At 62.7% G+C, this 18,415-nt stretch overlaps 1 protein-coding gene across 7 annotated transcripts in view; it reads left to right on the top strand.

Moving 5' to 3' along the window:
* The window catches only part of MORN1 (MORN repeat containing 1), a 69,267-nt gene that overhangs the window by 44,475 nt on the left and 6,377 nt on the right, over positions 1-18,415 (top strand). For 6 of the 7 annotated variants that reach the window (XM_058444579.1, XM_032758673.2, XM_058444576.1 and 3 more), the window contains 2 exons: positions 9,354-9,487; positions 9,649-9,728. In XM_058444579.1, the coding sequence (XP_058300562.1) occupies positions 9,354-9,487; positions 9,649-9,728 (214 nt within the window). Of the gene's footprint in view, positions 1-1,261; positions 1,788-9,353; positions 9,488-9,648; positions 9,729-18,415 lie in introns of those variants that run through there. The other variant, XM_058444578.1, reaches the window with a different exon arrangement.

Below are 18,415 nucleotides of genomic sequence, written 5' to 3'. Positions count from 1 at the left end.
ACCGCAGCCTGGCCCTAGGCCCTCAGGGCACAGTTTCTGTTCCTCGAGGAGACCCTGGGACACAGAGCCCCTATGTTGCCGGCTAGGGTGCCTTCGTCTCCGTCTCTGGTCAGCAGCGATGCTGCCGGCAGCCTGTGTCCACTGGCGAGGGGCAGGTGCTGGGACTGGCCCTCTGAGCGGCCTGAGGGTCCGGCTGGCAGGGCAAGAGGGTCTCCCGGTGCAGAGCCTGGCCCTTGTTGTTCAGAGCCACGTAGGGTGAGCTCAAGGCTCTCCAAGGAGGACGGAGGCAAGACAAGTGCCCCGAATTGTCCTGTGTCCCCCAACAAGGCCGGCCCATGCTCAGCCGCCAACAGGGAGCAGTGGGGGAGTGCATGGCTGCTGCCCCGGTGGGTGGTGGGTGGTGGGTGTGCAGGCCTGGCCCTGGCCTGGTGGAAGGAATGGGTTGGAGGTGCTGGGGCAGAGACAGACCCTGAGAGTGTGGCAGCCTGGGGACCGCCCGTGCCTGTGCGAGGGTGCGGGCACATGTGGCCATCCATGAGCGCAGAGTGTAAGCACACGTGTACCCTCGCGGGGACTGACATTGTCTTCGGGGCGCATGTGGCCATCCATGAGCGCAGAGTGTGAGCACGCGTGGACCCTCCTGGAGGCTGACGCTGTCTTCGGGGCGCATGTGGCCATCCATGAGTGCAGAGCGTGAGCACACGTGGACCCTCCCGGAGGCTGATGCTGTCTTCCGGGTGCGTGTGGTCATCCGTGAGCGCAGAGTGTGAGCATGTGTGGACCCTCCTGGAGGCTGACGCCGTCTTCGGGGCACGTGTGGTCATCTGTGAGCACAGAGTGTGAGCACGCGTGGACCATCCCGGGGGCTGACGCCATCTTCGGGGCACGTGTGGTCATCCATGAATGCTGTAAGCATGCGTGGACCCTTCCGGAGGCTGACGCCGTCTTCGGGGCACGTGTGGTCATCCGTGAGCGCAGAGTGTGAGCAAGTGTGGACCCTCCTGGAGGCTGACGCTGTCTTCAGGGCGCGTGTGGCCATCCATGAGCACAGAGTGTGAGCACGCGTAGACCCTTGCGGGGGCTGACTTTGTCTTCGGGGCGCGTGTGGCCATCCATGAGTGCAGAGTGTGAGCACACGTGGACCCTCCCGGGGGCTGACGCCGTCTTCGGGGCACGTGTGGTCATCCATGAATGCTGTGAGCACGCGTGGACCCTCCCGGAGGCTGACGCTGTCTTTGTTGCTCTCACTTTGTGCCAACAGAGAGACAGTCATGCTCCCTCTGGCAGAATTCTGCATTCGGGGACTTGGCATTTGCTGCTGGAAGGTGGAGGTGGCCCCCAAGGTCCTCCATGGCCAGCTTCAGCCCTGCCCTCAGGCTCTGCAGGTGGCTGTTGTGGCTCGTAGAGCCTGTGAGTTGGCACAGCGTTCCCGCTTTCCCTTCCCACTGGGGTGGCCGGGCCCCATCTGTGCAGCACAGGGACGAGGCCTCCGGGGAAGGAGGCCGGAGAGGCTTGCCCTGAGAGACCAGCAGGGACCAATGTGTCCTTTGCACGGCCCGGCCCATGCTTGACCCCCCCTCCAGAGGAACTGCTGTCTGTGTGGTCCCCGCTCCTGGCCTCCTCACCAGCATTGGCCTTGGGGCTCCTGCGCCCCACACCCTGTCCCCCAGGCCTTTCCCAGCCCCCACACATGCTCCTGGTCGCCGGGCCTTCCTGCCCCACCAGTAGTGAGAGTGTGGCCCTGTGAGGGACGCTCAGAGCCAGCTCGCCGCACCGCCTTGTCGAGTGTGCTCATCGGAGCTTCTGGGGGCAGTGCCCCGGACGTCCTCCTCAGCCGTGGCCATGGGGACACACATTCTCTGCTTTGTAGGGCGTTTGTGGCCTGATTCTGGTGGGTCTGGACCAGGCCCTCCCACACTCCTTTCTCTCCTGCTCCGGATGGGAAAGAAGGCTGATGGCCGGGAAGGGGGTCCCAGGGAAGTTGTCCCACCCCCACCCCACCCTGCCCCTGGCGCCAGCCCTAGGCCCAGTCCCGCCTCAGTCACCCCCACAGCTGGCAGCAGGGGAGGCCTGCGGGAATCCTGCCCAGCAGATACGGGACCACGGTTTCCTCCATTCTCTTCCGGAAGAACGGGGCCGTGGATTCTTCATCGTTTGGCTGAAAGAAGTCCAAACCCCAAGCCAGAGGCGGACACCACGGTGTTTAGAAGCCTTGGGAGGCAGCCAGTCCCCGGGAAAGCTGGCCTCTGCGGCTGTGCGTCCTCCTGCCACCCTGTGAAGCTGCTTCCAAGCCTCCGCGAGGCCTCTATCTGACAGCCCAGGACAGCCGTGGCAGGATGGCTCCTGGCCCGTCCTCCCCAGGAAAGCTTCAGAACAGCTCCTGAGAACACAGTGGACGTGAGGAGAACCCTGAGGACAGCAGCCGCAGGGAACCCCGGACCTTGGCCAGGACCCCAGGCCCGAGTCTCAGTCCTCGAGGGGCCACTGCTGCTCAGCACAGCACCCCCAGAGGATCAGGAGCAAGATGAGGGGCCTGCCCCACGCCTGCCTGACTGGAGCGGTGCCCGCCTGGCCCCAGCAGGGCTGGCGCCCCGCAGCGTCGTCTCCAGGGCCCGGCGGCTCTGGCAGCTACGCAGACAGCTTTGTGGGGGGCTCCTGGAGGCCAGGAGTGGACGGGCACGGAGAGAGCCCAGAGCAGTCCTGTCTTGGCAACTTTACCAGCAGAGGCGCCTGCACGTCCCAGAGGCAGGTCTGAAGGCAGCAGTGGAGAAACATCAGCATCATGCTCGCGAAATGCGCGGGAGCAGCCGCGACGGCCCAGGCCCCAGGAGCTCTGGAGTGTCCTTTATTTTCTGAACACTCAGGAAGGATGGAGGCTACTGGAGATGGAGGCTTAGGTCAAGCGCATTTTCTATGCTTCAGGAAAGGCAGGGGAGCTGGCGCGGAGCCACGCCCGTGATCCCAGCACTTCGGGAGGCTGAGGCGGGAGGATTGCTTGAACTCAGGAGTTCAAGGCCAGCCTGGGCCACAAAGGGAGGCCCCATCTCTATGATAAAATAAAATAAAATAAAATCTTTAAAAAGGCAAAGGAAAGGCCAGCACGGGTTCCTTCTCGGTGACAGTGCTGGGGCCCATGCTGGCTCTGCTGAGGGAGGCCAGGCACGGTGCTGGCCCAGCCCACACCTCCTCGTGGATCTTAGGTGGCTTGGGTCAGCAGAGCCACGTCTGCAGTGTGGGAGGTGAGGAGGGTGAGGGAGGTGAGGACGAAGCCTGCGGCTGGGGACAGCAGGGGAGTCCGAGAGGCCCCCCGTGTGTCTCGTGTGCCCCGGCGTGTTCCCGCTGACTTCTCCAGGCCCCGCCCTGTGTCTCTAATGAGCCGCGCTTCTCAGCTGACCGATGGACTCTTAAAGACTAATGCCCTGTGTCTGGTCACCTCCAAACGAGACTGTTCTCATCCCCTTAGGGCCAATAACGTTTTATTTTTTTAATCCACTTAAACGAAGTCAATGTTTCTGCTTCGGCCTGCCCTCCCCCTGGCCAGGTCCTGGGCCTGCCGCGGCTGTTCTTGGGGCTGGCCTGGCCCGAGCAGCCTTGTTGATTCCAGCGGTGTCCCCGCCTGCTGCCTGGTGCCCTACACAGGTGACTAGGGAGTCTAATTGAGTCCGCCGTAAAAAGATAATAAATTAGCATTTCCCTCCAGAGCGGTCAAGCTGCCTGATCCCTTCCCGGGCTGGCTCAGCCTCTGAGTTCCCGAGGCCCCTCAAGGTCGTACGGTGACCTTTATCTCGCTTATAAAGCTGTAATTGATGTAATTAAAACTGGCATAAAGGCTTTAGAAGTCACTCCTGAGAGCTGGGGATGAGCATGCCTGCCAGGAGCCCTACCTCAGTGGGTCAGCCTGGCCGGGAGGTGAAGAGCATGGCCTTGGGTCGGGAAGTGCCCCAGACACTGCCAGGGACCCTCACTCTCCACCATGAGTGGTTCCTTTGGGGGGCCCGTGCAGCCCAGAATTTGATGAGCTGACGCATCCATCACAGAATTTGTCTCCCTGAGCCTTGGAGTGAGGCCCACTCGGGCTGGTGGGCGCCACTCAGACGGGGAAGAGAGGATCTCCACTGACAGTGGGCGCTGCGCTGTCCGAAGGTGTCTCTGCACCTCGGCTTTCCTGAGTTTAATGCCTTTGGGGGGTACTTGCCATCAAACTTTTAGCCTTTTCTTTTTCTTTTTTTTTTTGTTGAGATGGAGTCTCACTCTGTGGCCAGGCTGGAGTGCAATGGCGCAATCTCGGCTCACAGTAACCTCTGCCTCCCGTGTTCAAACGATTCTCGTGCCTCACCCTCCCGAGTAGCTGGGATTACAGGCGCCTGCCACCACACCCAGCTAATTTTTATATTTTTAGTAGAGACGGGGTTTCATCATGTTGGCCAGGATGATCTCAATCTCCTGACCTCCTGATCCACCCGCTTTGGCCTCCCAAAGTGCTGGGACAGGTGTGAGCCACCGCGCCCAGCCCCTTTTAGACTTTTCTTTTCAGTGGTTTGGCCTAATGGGAGCAAGTTTGCAGACGGGGGCATGAGCAAGGTGATGCCCAGGAAGGGGGTGATGTTGGGGGGCAGCTACACTGTGACCAGCAAGTTGGCTCGGCCAGGCACCTGGCCATCGCACGGTCAGCAGCGTGCCCAGGACCAGTTGGGGACCGCTGGGGACAAGACAGGGAAGTGTGCTCTGCTGGGGACAGATCCACAAAGGGGAAGCTGGGCAGCAGGCAACAGGTGGGACACAGCCGGGCTGGGAGAGGCTCCTTCGGGAGGGGCCACCAGACCGAGGTGGTGTGGGGACTGGGACAGAAGGGCAAGGCCAGCCTGCACCAGACAAGCAGCAGTGCCAGGGCCAGAGGGGCCAGGTGGAGACGGGCAAGGAGGAGAGGACTGTAGGACAGCCTGCGTTGTGGTCTCGTGGCTGGTATCACGGTCTGCACTGTGGGCCCCATGTTTTGGCCTGTGTGGCAGCCCTCGCCATGGCCTATGTGGCGGTCTGTGTGGCGACCACAGGTCGTGGCCTTTGTATGGTAGCCTGTGTGGCAGCCTCACATCATGGCCTGTGTGGCCTGTGTGACGGCCCTCACTGTGCCCTGTGTGGTGGCCTGTGTGGTGGCCCTCGCCATGGCCTGTGTGGTTGCCTGTGTGACGGCCCTCACCATGGCTATGTGGCGGCCCACATCATGGCCTGTGCAGTGGCCTGTATGGTGGCCTCTGTGGCAGCTCCACGTCGTGGCCTGTGTGGCAGTCTGTATGGTGTCCTGTGTGGTGGCCCAACGTCATGGCTTGTATGGTGGCCCTCGCCATGGCCTGTGTGGTGGCCCACATCATGGCCTGTGTGGTGGCCCTTGCCGTGGCCTGTGTGGTGGCCCACATCATGGCCTGTATGGTGGCCCTCACCATGGCCTGTGTGGTGGCCCACATCGTGGCCTGTGTGGTGGCCCTTGCCATGGCCTGTGTGGTGGCCCACATCGTGGCCTGTGTGGTGGCCTGTGCTCACATTGCAGGAAAAGCCTCTGGCCATGTAGAGCCGGTGAGTGACAAGGTCCACCTGCTGCCTTGAGTCCTCCATGTGCTGGACACAAGCAGTGGGTGACAGGACCGGGGTACTGGAGGCCTAGGGACCCACTGCAGTCCTCCGAGCCACAGATGATGGCCCAGACCCCAGGACTGCAGCCAAGGAGGTGCCCACAAGGAGGATCCGAGAAGTTTGGGGAGACTTGTATGGGCAGAGGGGTGTCATGGAGCGAGGGGAGGAGTCAGTGACCAGGGGGAGGGCAGGCCCCTCAGCAAGGGGAGGCTGAGCTGGAGGAGGGACTCAGGTCTGCTCTGGTGTCTGCAAGGAGTGGGAGGCGCAGGACACAGCGTGAGGGGGCTGCTGGCCGCCAGGGCTGGGTGTGTGGCCCCTGAGGAGGCAGGTGAGGGGTCATCTGGCTGAACGTGGTGCTTGTGTCCATGGGAAGCGAGGTGACCACCCAAAGAGGGGTGTGAACAGAGGAGAGGCCAGCCTTCCCCAGGGACAGCAGCCTCCGAGGTCACCTGAGGGCCCGGGGCAGGAGGAAACAGGGCCTGTGGGGACAGTGGCCATCTGTAGCCAATGACACCGGGGACAAGTGGGGGCTCAGGCCAGGGCCACCCTGATGTCAACGGCAGAGCCCGGGCTCAGCCTTGGAAAACCTGCGTCTTCAGCAAATGCGGAGAAGCCGTGCGGCAAAGGCGCCTGTTTCTGCACAGAGGGTGCCCTGAGCAGGAGCAGCCGAGTGGATTCCAAGCCTTACTCCACAGGGAGCAGCCCCACAGGACACTTTGGCTGGGCATTCCTGTGCCCTCGTTTTCTTTAGGGCATGTGCAAGCTTGTGTGGTGTTTCTGGCCCAGCATCAGGCAGGGGCCAGGCCAGGCTGAGCTCCGGGCCCTCAGCAGGGGAGGGACTGACCTGGCTTCAGTGTCAGGGTCCCTTGTAAACAATGGACTGAAGGGCGAGGGGGACCCAGGAGTTGGGCTCCAGCTGAGGGCAGTGCCAGTGACTCAGTGGGAGACACTGGGGCCTGGTGGAGGTGCGGCAGGGCAGTGGGGAGCCTTGGGGGTCCAGGCACAGATACGTTTTGAAGGCAGCCTTGATGTCAGCCTTGTTGCTGCAGCTGCAAAAATTTTGGCTGCACAGAATATGGTGCAGGGGCAGCTGGAGGCTGACCCCCAACTTTCAACTTGAGCACCTGGCGGGTGCGGTGCTGACCTCGGGGTGGGCAGTCACAGCCAGGACCCAGGGGCCGCTGCGGTCAGCCTGCAGCCCCAACTCGGGGAGTGCATGGCCGAGGTGGACCTCCGTCTCTCATGGTCAGGCAGTCCCCACTGCGTGGCAGCAGAAACACCCCCTCCGCGGGCCTGTGCCATGCGGTGGTCAGAGCCTGAGAGAAGGGGAGGTGACATCCAGAAGAAAGAGACATGGCGTGGGCTCCTGGTCCAGATGCGCTGGGATCTAGAAGGCTCCTCTGAGGCCAAGGCTGGGGACGATGCTCCCCTTCCGCTTTTCACCATTTCTCGTTTCTCTTGCTTGCAACAAAAAGCGTCTTGGCCAACCCAGAGGGCCTCCTCTTCGCTCTCAGACAGGGACTGCACAGAGGAGAGCTTCTGGCTGCACCTCCAGGGGACCCCACGTGTCAAACCCACACGGGCTCAAGGAACCCGGCTTTACAGGCCCTGATGTCCTCTGTCCTCTTCCTGCTGCACTGAAAGCCATTAATTCCTGTTTGTGCTGCGTAGGGAGGGCTCCCTTCACCCGGCTGAGCCTCGGCTGCTGATCAGCCAGGGACAGTCACGACAGCCTTTACTCTGAGGAGAGCGGGGATGTTGTGAGAACCTGCCTGAAGGTGCCAGCACCAGCCATCGTGATCACCAGGCAAAGGAGGCTCTTCAAACAGCTTGGTCGGAACCCTCCAGGCTCCATGTATGTTTATTTGCACACCAGGAATGCCTGCTGGGCTTCTAAAAATACATTTTCCCAACTCCCACCTTGCCCCTGGAAATGGCACGTGGCAGGTGGAGGTCTGAAGGCCCCGCCATCGTGTGAACCATGCATAATTGGGGCTCGGGATCTGGGTCCACTCTGGAGCGGTCACCTTGCCCAGGGTGAGGGCGTCCGCGTGATTAGGATACAGAGCTGGCGTCTTTATTGTCCAGGGGGTGTCGATAAAAGACGCAGTCCGAGTTAGCTCCAGTGCAGTCCACGTGGAAACCATCGGTGCGTTAAGAAATGGAAATTATGCCATTAGCAGTGCAGCTCCCAGCCGTTGCCCGGACGTAAATAGTGCCGGGCCAGCAAAAGCTGCTGGAAGAAGGATGTCACTTAAAGAGTGTCCTTGCAGAAGGGAAGACTTTCTCTCTGTCATGCACCGTAATGATTAAATTAAGACACCTCCGAGAGAAATAATTCTCCCACCTTAATTTGGAAATACTTCTGAGGCTGGCTCTCCCTAGCGTCTCTGTCGCTCCCTACAGAAGCTGGGCTCCAGGAAAGGGACATTAATGCCTCCAGCCCCAAGGTCCTATCCAGTGCCCCTCCACTCACTCAGAGCCTCACGGAGGGGGCTCCCCCAGGGCCCCATGTGAGGGTCCCGCCTCCTAGGATCTGGCCTCAAATGAAGCTGAGCCCAAACAGACCCGGCCTCCTGAGCACCCCTCAGCAGCCCCTGACTCCTCCTTCCCTCCTGGGCACTGTCCTGGCTCCACCCTTCTGTTCACCCTGGAGCTGGGTCTCTTCTGTTTTTTTGATGGTGTCACTGCCTGGTGGGGACACTCATTTGTGGCCCTCAAGCCACCGCCCCAGCCCCTGCCTCCCTCTCAGAACTCCCCTGTCCAGCCAGCTCTGGTGCTGACCTCCAGCCCTCATCACATCCTGTGGCCTCCTGCTAGCACCTCCTCCCAGTGGTGTGTGCAAGTGGGGGGCCCTCGGGGCAGCGGTGTCAGGAGAGCTCCGAGCTGCTCGTAGGAACATGGGCTCTGATGTGTGTGTGTGTGGAGGGGCTGCGCTGAAGTTATCTCCTTCAGGCTCAGCCACTGACCATCCTTGTAAAAGAGACAGCAGGGTAGGCCCTGGGGGCTGCAGCTCCATCTGTGCATGGGGGAAGCCAGAGGGGAGCCCCCATACCTCGCATCCTGGGACCCTGGGAGAGGAGCTGGAAGAAGCTAGGTTGGACAAGGGCCTGCAGGGGTCCCACTGAGGGATGCGCAGGCTGAGCCCACCCACACCCTCCTCTGATGCCCAAGGACGTAGGGTCTGCTGCCACTTGGAGGGACTCGCAGCCACCCCCGGTTTCTCCCCTCCACGCTTGTGGAGAACGAGGCCTGACGCCAGGCCCATCTCGACACGTCGCTGGAGCAGAACCGACTTCCTCCTCATGCTGCGCTCAGAGGAGGGCACGAGGCTATACTGTTGAACACCGGCCGTTCTGGCCAGGGTCCCGGTCCTGGCCCCGACCCTACCCTGGAAGCGAGTGCCTCGGCTGACGGGGGCTGCTGATGGGAGACCCTTCCCACCGCAAAGCACTTGGCTCCCAGGCGCTGGGGTGGACTCAGAAGGGGGCGGGGGCGCCAGGGGCTGTGGACACAGAGGACCCCCACCTCCCCCGTCGGCGGCTGGAGGGAGCACCCAGGATGGACAGTCCCTGCCCCCTGACCTGCCCCCACCAAGACGGTGTCGTGACTGGCGTCTGTGCCCGCTGCCCTGGCCAGAGCCACACTTCGGCACAGCCCCGTGGGGCTCCCCCCATCTCCGCCCCGAGCCCCTCATATGGTCTTTCTTCATTCTGTCTCCTCAGCCAGGGGACACGCGCCCCATTGTCCCAGGGCCTGTCGGCGAGTGGAGCAGGGCTGTGCCGAGTTCACAGATGTCCTCCTGGGGCCGCCCCCGCCCGGGTACCACCCCTTCCTGTTCCTGGACAGCCTCCACAAGGTGGGTGCCCACGGGGGGCGGGGAGGCCACCCCACATCACTCAGATGGTCCCTGCCCACCTACTGCCTCAACACCCGGGCCATGTGTGCCCCGGGGGGGTTCGAGCAGAGCTCCTGGGCCCCCCCTCCTGAGCCTCTCCTCCTCCTGCCCAATCTTTCTAGAAGGCAGGCAGCAGATCCAGAGGCGACCTGCACCCCAGGGGGACACCACTCACCGCACAGGAGCCATCTGGAGGCAGCAGGTAGGATCAGCCCACCCCACCTGCAGGCATTTGGAGGGTCAGCTCTGGCCTCCTCATCAGCTGGGCCAGGAGGACGGGGAAGGCCCAAGGGAGCCAAGGGCCTGGTCTGGGAACACAGTGAGCCTACACAGGCCTCGCTTCAGGGAGCGCCCCAACAGGGTCTCGCGGGGCTAACAGCTGCCCTGCAACTTGATTGGGCTGGCACGAAGTGGGCGGAGCTGGAGCCGGTCCATCTGCTTCGATCACCACAACTCCCAGACCCGCCGGGCAGACCAGGCCGTGGGCAAGCAAAAGCAGAGAGGCAGGAGGGGCCGGGGGGCTCCCAGAGGAAGGCGGCTGGTGGCCAGGGTTCAGGGCAGTGGCTTAAGGGGACTCTGTGAGCTGGAAGACAGGAGTGGGACCAGATGCACACTGCGGCACATGCAGGCAGGGACACCGTGGGGGGTTTGTGGCCGTCACATCTCACCATCCTGGGCCTGGCAGTGCTACGGGCACAGCATATGCAGGACCATAACCGGCTGGTTCTACCAGGATGAAGCTGGGGCTCGGGGCTCGGGGTCCAGCAACAGCTCCCCCCTCAAATTGGAACTCTGTCTACAAATTAGAGGCAGCCGCGCGCTGGGCTGGGCTGGGCTGGGCTGGGCTGGGCTGGGCTGTGGAGGCGAGGAGGCCCCGGCTGATGTGCCCTGGGGACCTGTCCCTCCTGGCCTGAGCCCGAGGAGACAGTGGCTTGTCCCACCAGCCCTCGCCTGGCCCCGCACGCTATGAAGGAGCTGCTAGGTTGCTCGCAGAGTGACCAGCACCCGCCCTGCTCCCACCCACCTGCCAGGCACTCGCTCTTGTTTCTTTGGGTGGAAGCTGTGACATTTGGGATTCCTGATTGGAGCAAAACATTTTGGTGATGCGGTGCACAGACCCTGCAGGAAAAATCACCTGCTCTTGAGAGACATGAGCCCTCCTGGGACAGGGGTGGCACCGGGGGCCTTGGGCAAGGCAGGTGGGTGGAGAACCAGACCCCCGTCGTGGCCATAGAACGACTTCAGGGGCAGAGGAGGGCTCCAGGCATCCTCAGCGCCCGCCTGGGACCAACACGGGGTCTTGGGCCCTCGAGACCTTCTCTGCCTCTGCCCTTCCAGCAAACAGAAGCAGAAGTGAGTGTGAGTGTGAGTGTGAGTGTGCCGGGGCCGCCTCCTGCTTCCGCCGGGGGTGGGGCGGGTATGGAAATAGCCAAGGCAGCGAGCACAGGCCCAGCAGTGGGGCTCCAGGGAAGAGGTCCAGCGAGGCGGGAGAAGGTCCTGCTGCAGCCCCCCGCAGTGAGGCCCCTCGTGGGGAACGGTCAGGGGCTGCCAAGGTGCTGGCACTGGCAGGCCTTCGATGCCACTCACGCATGGGGGAGGTGCCGCCCTCTGTTGGTTTGTGAATTAAATATGAAACTCGCTTTGTACGATAACTTGAGAAGCAGAGACTAAAAAAACAGCCAAGATCCTGCAGGCGCGGGGGCCCTGTTTGCCCAGTGACTCGGCCTCAGGACCGTCTGCAAGAGCCAAAAGCCGAGACATTCTGAGAGTCACTCCCACAGACTCGCACAGACCCGAACGCCCAGGGCGGCACCTCCACTTCGCTCCGTAACCGTGGCAACCTCCACGCTGAGGGTGATGTTGGAGCGTCTTATTTCAGCAAAAAAGAAGGTTTTCACTCTTTTCCGCCTGAGAGAACGGAGGGGTCAGCGTCTCCTCTCAGCCTGGGCCACGCCCACAAAGGGCTCGCACTGCCCTCAAGTTAAGTGTCGTTGGACTAGGATTGTTTCAATCCCAAGACGACGTGGCCGCGGAGTCGGAGTGTTCAGTGTTAAAATGATGTCGTCTCTTCGGGGCACAAGTTTGTGACCAGCGGCCGCTTCCCCTGCCTCCTGCCGGCTCCACGGCCACACAGCCAGGGCCCTCCCGTCGTGTTGGGGCAGGCAGCCCAAAACGAGGCCTGCTCCCCCCAGGGAGCCCCGCCTCTCTGTGCAGCTGGCCTTACGTCTTCTGGGTACGGAAGCCCTGGGGAGTCTTTCCCATCGTGAACTCTCCGTAAGCTCTGCCCGCTTCTGGGGTGAGGACCCAGCACGGAGGTGAAGGGCTGCACATTTGCAGGCCTCTCCGCCATGGATCATGGGGTGGCAGCGACTTAGAGACAAACCTGAGCCTGTGCCTCTTGTCCTTGCCGCAGCCTGGCCCCCACCACCAGTTCCTTGTAGCCACGTGATCCCTTACCGTTCTTACACCTGCTGCCTCCCACCACCCAGAGGCCCTCAACTGTGGCTGACCAGGGCGTCAACCTCACGACCTCTTCCAGGGCCTCCCCAGCTCTGTCCCCGCCGAAACCCCCCACAACCCATCTGGGTGTTTGTGCGATGGCCCCCGCTTAGGAAAGAGTGGGGGACCCTGCCTGGGGCTCCCCCAGCTGTGGCCCCCGTGCCTTCTGCCTGCTTTGCGGTGAGGAAGCAGCTCTGGGGTCTCCCACGCACCCCTCCCTCTGGTCTGGGTCCCAGCTCCCCCAACCAGCGTCCAGACCTGGCTCTGGGCCCAAAGAGCCCACTTTTCAGAATTCTAAGAAAGCCGTTCTTTCCAGCAGCCAACCTGGCTCTGGCAAATCCAAAGCCCTCCAACACTCAGTCGGCTGCATCTGGTTTGCATTCAAGGAACCCTCGCTGTGTCGTGGCCGAGTGGTTCCAGGCAGGGTCCTCAGCCCATGCCAGGCACAGGGGAGGGCTCACTGTCGGCAGGCAGGGCCGGAGGGTGGAAGCTCCTGGCACCGTTGGGGCTGCCGCTTCCGACAGACACACTTGTGAATGGGATGGAGAAGGGCAGGGGCCGCAGCAGCGCCTTGACCCGGGATCCTGCCGCTAGCACCCTGGAGTCCCAGGAGACCCCTCAGGTCCGAGACCTCCCTCGGGTCGCCCCACAGTGTGGCCTGTGACCAACGACTTTGCTCTGCACGAGCCCCTACCCCAGCACGGTCCTGTATTGTTCCAGCGTCTCCAGGCCCGAGGCCACTCACTGCACTCAGCTGTCACTCACTCACCAGCTGTCCCCAGTTGCCATTGCTGGGGACCCCCTTTCCATAATGGGGAGGAGGCTTCGGGAGCTGGGCCTGGGGCTGACCCGGCTGCTGGGTCCCAGCTGGCATCCCCACTGCTGGGCACAGAGGATGTGGGGCCTGTCCCCGGCCTGTTGCAGCGGGGCCAGCTCAGGCCCTGCCAGACGCGCCCACCGGCCGGCATAATTACGCACCAGGAGCATCTCTAGGCTGGAGCCCGACGCTCACTGCACTTCCTGCCTGGAACATTCTGGCCACCCCCAGTCACCCCCCCAACATGTGGTCACCTTTTTATCCTTCCTAAGGACCCCAACAATGCCAGCTTCCTGGGTTCCGTGTTTTTATAGTCCCACTCTCCAGTTCCAGAGCGAGCCCCTTGAGGGACCCGTGGGGGTTGGCCAGAGGTCAGTTGGGTGAAGGCTTAGAGGCACCCTCGTAGGCAGCCTGGTGGGCTGCACCCCATGGAGGTCACGGAGCCCCAGCCCCAGCCCCAGCCCCCGACAGAGCTTGGCCCCTCGAGGCGCAGCCTGGGGGCCCCTCTGAGACCCTGGGGTCCTGGCTCCGGCTCCTCCCCTCGTCTCCCCACAAAGCCCCAAAGCCTCACTCACTCATGGATCCCAACAGGAGCTAACAAAGAGTTCTCCTGGCTGTTCCAAATCTCGAGGCACAGACGAGATTCTGCAGTGTGGACAACAGAAGACCAAGTGAGACGGGAGTGTGACCCCTTCCGTGTCCAGACGCCACGTCGCGCCCTCCTGGCCCCCAATCTGGGCCTATGCCAGAGGTCTGCCGTGCCCCTCACAGCACCGCCCATTCCTCCATCGTAGAAGCCCAGGTCCTAGCGGCCTGCGTGGGGCTGATGTCAGGACAGAACTGCCGAGGGGGACAATGGGAGAAGCAGTGAGACCAGGACCAGGGGTCGCCCGTCCCACTGGAAGGACCCAAGTGTGGACCAAGGACAGGCAGCATTCCTTCCAATGCTGGAGTCCATGAGCAACGGTCAGGGTGGCCGGGCTGTGCTCACCAGGTGTGCTGAGACCGGGGCTCTGGGGGAGCCACCTGTCCCTCAGAACAGCCACATCTGTGTCCCCTTTGCACAGCTGCACAACAGGAGCTCCTCTCAGCATCCACTGGGGGATGCCGGTGCCCTCAGGAGGACAGGCAGCCCCGCTGGGCACCTGGTGAGCACCAGGTCACCTGGTGCACCCCCCACCAGGTGGCCCCCTCAAAGCCCACATCAGAGCCTGTCACTGTCATCCAGGAGGCTCCAAACAATAGAAATGACTGAAAAAAAAAAGACAAAAATGAAAACTGACACACCAGCCTGTAATTTCAGGAGAGGCGCACGAGGGAGTGGCGCAGCAGTGGGAGAGGCACAGGGGCGGGAGAGGCGCAGCGGAGGGAGAGGCGCAGGGGCGGGAGAGGCGCAGGGGCGGGAGAGGCGCAGGGGCGGGAGAGGCGCAGGGGTGGGAGAGGCACAGCAGCGGTTACATAAGAAGGACGGTGCACGTGGGAGAAACGCGTGCCTTTGTTACAACTCTCAGCAGGATCCTGCAAAGTCGTCTTTGACTGCTCCCTAAAATAGGCAGAGGAAAGAGGGGCCAAGGTTCCTTCACAAGCTGTGCCCCAAGGGAAGCCCGGGTTTCGTGGGCACAGAGGCCATGTCTGCCCTCCCAGAGCCCAGCCAAGGCCACCAGGACCCCCCCGCCGCCAGGCACACTCTGACACTGTGAAGCCCTCCAGGGCCTGGTCACCCATGTGCAGGGTGGCCAGAAAGGAGGGTCCTGTCGCGAGGGCCCTACAGACACAGCCAGAGGCTGAGGCCCAGCACCTGCCTGCCAGGGCACCCCCAACCCCCCCAGCACGTCCAGGGATGTCAGGGAGCCCCCAGGAGAAGCCCCACCCACCCCTGTGGCCACGTGGGGCAGAGTCCAGGCCTGGAGGGCCACGGCTGCCCTGGCCCGTGCTGCCTCTGGCAGGATGACAGGGAGAGGTGCTGATCAGGAGAGGGGTCCCGAATGGCTCTGAGGAGGCTACACGAGGGGCTCCTGTGCCATCCGCTGAATCTGGCTGCCAAGTGGCTGCCTCACCATGAGCCCCATGTCCACCTAGGGCTGAACCCCAGCTTGTGGGAGGGGAGACAGCGTGGACGGGATGGCCCTCCCTGTAGTGGGCGGTAGACACAGACCAGACGTGAGGGCCCCGCACGTGCCCGCCGCCTGCTGCCCTGGGAGGGGACGCATTTCTGAGAGGGCCTCTGGCTGCATTCCTGCAGAGACATTCCAGGCGTGTTACGGAATTCCACAAAAGGACAAAGCCCTGTCGGTTCTGAAAAGATGTGAAATTATGTCAGCTGCGGAAGAGGGACTCGGTTTAATCAACGTGTCCGTGACTTTGCCCAGCCACACAGGAGAATTCCACAGGAATGGTGGGGGTGGCACTGGCCCCAGAAATCCTGATTCCATGCTTCATGATAGGAAAACGTCATCACCCAAGCCCCATCAGCCCGGGACGGGGTCCATCAGCCCAACCACAGGCACGAGTGTGCACGGCGACCTTGTATGTCATTGCTCGGTGGTGGCTGTCGGCATCCAAGCTCCTCCTCCCTCCTCGGCTCCAAGAAAAATGGGCTTAATTAAGACTTCTGTGATTAGTCATTTAATTAGTCATTAGGCCAACACAGATGGAGTCAATTAATTTTTTTTAACTTGAAAAGATCGTGGATGCTCCACAGCCCACAGAGTCTCTTCCTGGCTCTATCTCCAGTGACCACAGAGCGTCCCACGCAGGCCTTCATCCCCTTTGAAAGGCCACCGGTGGGGACAGGCCAGCACCTGGGCTCCTCACCTGTCCCAGGCCCAGAGGACGCAGGACACTGACCCGTTCCTCCCTCGTCTGCCACGAAGAGGTGACAGGAGCCAGGAGAATGGCCTTGGAGCCAGCAGCCGCTACTGGTGCCTGGAGACACATGGGGCGAGAGCCTGGCCACCCACTGACCCTGTCGGGGTTGGCTGGGTCTGAACAGGGACAGGACTCGGGGCGGCAATGTGTCCTTTCTCTGAGCGTGAACCCTGGCCAGCACGCTGTGGCCAGTTAGGGGCAGGCCTGGCCAGCAAAGCAGCCTGTGACTCGCAGCCCAGGTCAGGAGGCCTGTTCTGCTGGCTTGCCCAGCCGAGGGGTGCAGATAGAGGAGGCACAGAGAAGCCCAGCAACCGCCCCCACCCTGGCCCCAAGATGGGCAAATGGGCAGTTCCCATGGGCACAGGCCAGGGTCCCCCCTCACCCGGAGCTCCCCCCTCACCCGGAACTCCCCCCAGTCCTCTCCTGGGCACGCTGGTCTCCGCCATAAACACACAGACACAGCCCAGCAGCCCAGCCTGCCCCTTGGCCTGAGCCTGGCCTGCTCACGGCTGGTGCCATCTCTGAGCATCTCTTGCCAGTGCCTCCCCCATGCTGCACCTGTACGGGGCCCAGCCCAGTGGGGCCTTGGGGACACGATCTGAAATAGACCCTCAACAGACCCAAAGGGGCCCGCGTGATGCGGTGGAGACCCTGGCCTGCTCGGCTCACCTGCCCACCCTCCCCAAGAGCTCTGCCTCCTCTCTGGGCCTTGCCACCTGCTGACCCCGTGGCCAGGAGGCCCCACTCAGCCCAGCCCCTCCATCCCCAGGGAAGGCCACTGGGCAGTGGGTCTCAGGCTGCACCTGGCTGTGGTCCTCATGGGACCTGGCCCCAGGGTGGGGGACTGGTGTCCAGCAGGCTGGGGGCTGGGCCCCCAGGGATGACAGCTCCCAGGACAATGGGATCGGCTGCAGGGAGGGCACTGGGCAGCTGGGGGCACCAGGGTCCTCAGTAGGCGGCACCAGGTGCCCTGGCCCCACTGCTGGAAGCGCCTCCAGGTGGGAGTTCAGCCACGAGAGAAAGGGATTGACTGGGTTCTTCTTCAGAAACTTTTAAAGGTTGAAAAATGAGCCTTGTCTTGTCCAAGCAGGGATACTAAGCCAAAGCAGGTGTGAGGGCCAGTCGGGAACAGCTGGGCCTGCAGATGTGCCCAGCGCTCAGCGGGGATGTGGAATGATAACCCCACAGCAGACAGAGGGGCTGGGGCAGGGCGGCCGTTAACTCTTCGCACGCCCACACCGGCAAGGGCCCACAGGTGAACAGGCTCCCCCAAAAGGGAACACCCCTCAGGCTTTCCAAGGCCTAAAGCTGACTGCCCACTGGGGACAGGGCACCTGGGTGTCCGCGGTGGTCACCTCCCCAAGGCTTGGGGCCAAGAATCCAAGCTCTGACCTTCTTCGACCTGGGAAAGCAGTCACAAAACCACCGTCATCTCCCTGGGCTGCGGATGCCTGCAGGTGCAGAGGGGCCTCCCTGGGAGGGTTCCTTCGGCAATGTGGCCCACAGTTCCTAGGCCCAGGCTGGGGGCAAGAGGCCTCCCTGGTGCCGGCACGTTCTCTGGGTGCTCCATGGGGCAAGACACACAGGCTGTGCTCTCCGGGAGAGGAGCTGGGGCTGGCATCTGCACCCGTCTGTGCCTGTGCCTGGGGCTGTTACAGAAAGCACTGGACCCTGGCTCTCATTTCTTGGGGTTACTAAGGAGGTGACAGCAGTTTCCAAGTTGGCCCCAGATCTGTGGCCAAGGGCCCTGATTTTCAGACTTTCCCAGGGGCTCCCAGGGCTGCAGAAAGCCGCAGAGTGTGCCTCCTGCGCAGCAGGCAGCGGGAGCCTGGGCCCTTCTCTGAAAGTCGCACCCCCCCACCTCCAGGTGACAGGTTCCTCCCGATTGTGGCTTCCTTGGCTCTTGCTTCACTGGCTCCCGGCACATCCTGGTGGCCCTAGAGGCCACGTGGAACCCCAGAGCTGGGCAAAATTTCCTGCCCCTTGTCACCAGGATCTGCCTGGACTCTGACTCCCAGGCATGGCCCCTGACTGCACCAGTGGGCGCCCTTCTCCAGGAGCCCGGACACCGGGCCAGGCTGCAGGAAGGGGTCCCCTGGGCCTCACACCCCTGCCGCAAACCGCCCTCCCTGGCCGGGCAGCAGACTGGCCTCAGGCCCAGCTCTAACTTCCTGCCCAGGTCAGGGCACACCAAAGCCGTGCATGAGGAGCGTGTCCACGTCATGGGCTGGAAGACCGAGGACAGCAAAGGCCGGGCCTAGGCCCGAAGGAGCAGGTCCGGGTAGACAGGGTCAAGGGCCACAGGCTGCCAGAGCTCCCTTGCTCGGCCTGCACTCGGCCAAGGCCTCTCTGACGCCGCTCCCTGGAGCTCTGCTCGGTGGCTCGCTGCTGTCTGCACACAGAAGCCTGTGACGGGCTCCTTGGGAGGCCTCTTGGCTTCTCGGAGCATCTGGCCTGGGAAGGTGCAGTAAGGGGGGTTGCCAAGGCCAGGAGCTCACGCGGGGACGCCGAGGCGCGATGCGGGGATGCCGAGGCGCGATGTGGGGACACTGAGGCGCGATGCGGGGATGCCAAGGCCAGGAGCTCACGCGGGGATGCCGAGGCGCGATGCGGGGATGCTGAGGCGCGATGTGGGGATGCCGAGGCACGATGCAGGGCCTCGGGGAAGCAGCCCTCTCCCATCAGGGCAGCCAATTCAGCCAACG

The sequence above is a fragment of the Hylobates moloch genome, unplaced genomic scaffold (assembly GCF_009828535.3).
Source record: "Hylobates moloch isolate HMO894 unplaced genomic scaffold, HMol_V3 SCAFFOLD_9, whole genome shotgun sequence".
NCBI lineage: Eukaryota > Metazoa > Chordata > Mammalia > Primates > Hylobatidae > Hylobates > Hylobates moloch.
Note: the sequence above shows the minus strand (reverse complement) of the source record. Positions and strands in the feature narration are given on the sequence as shown.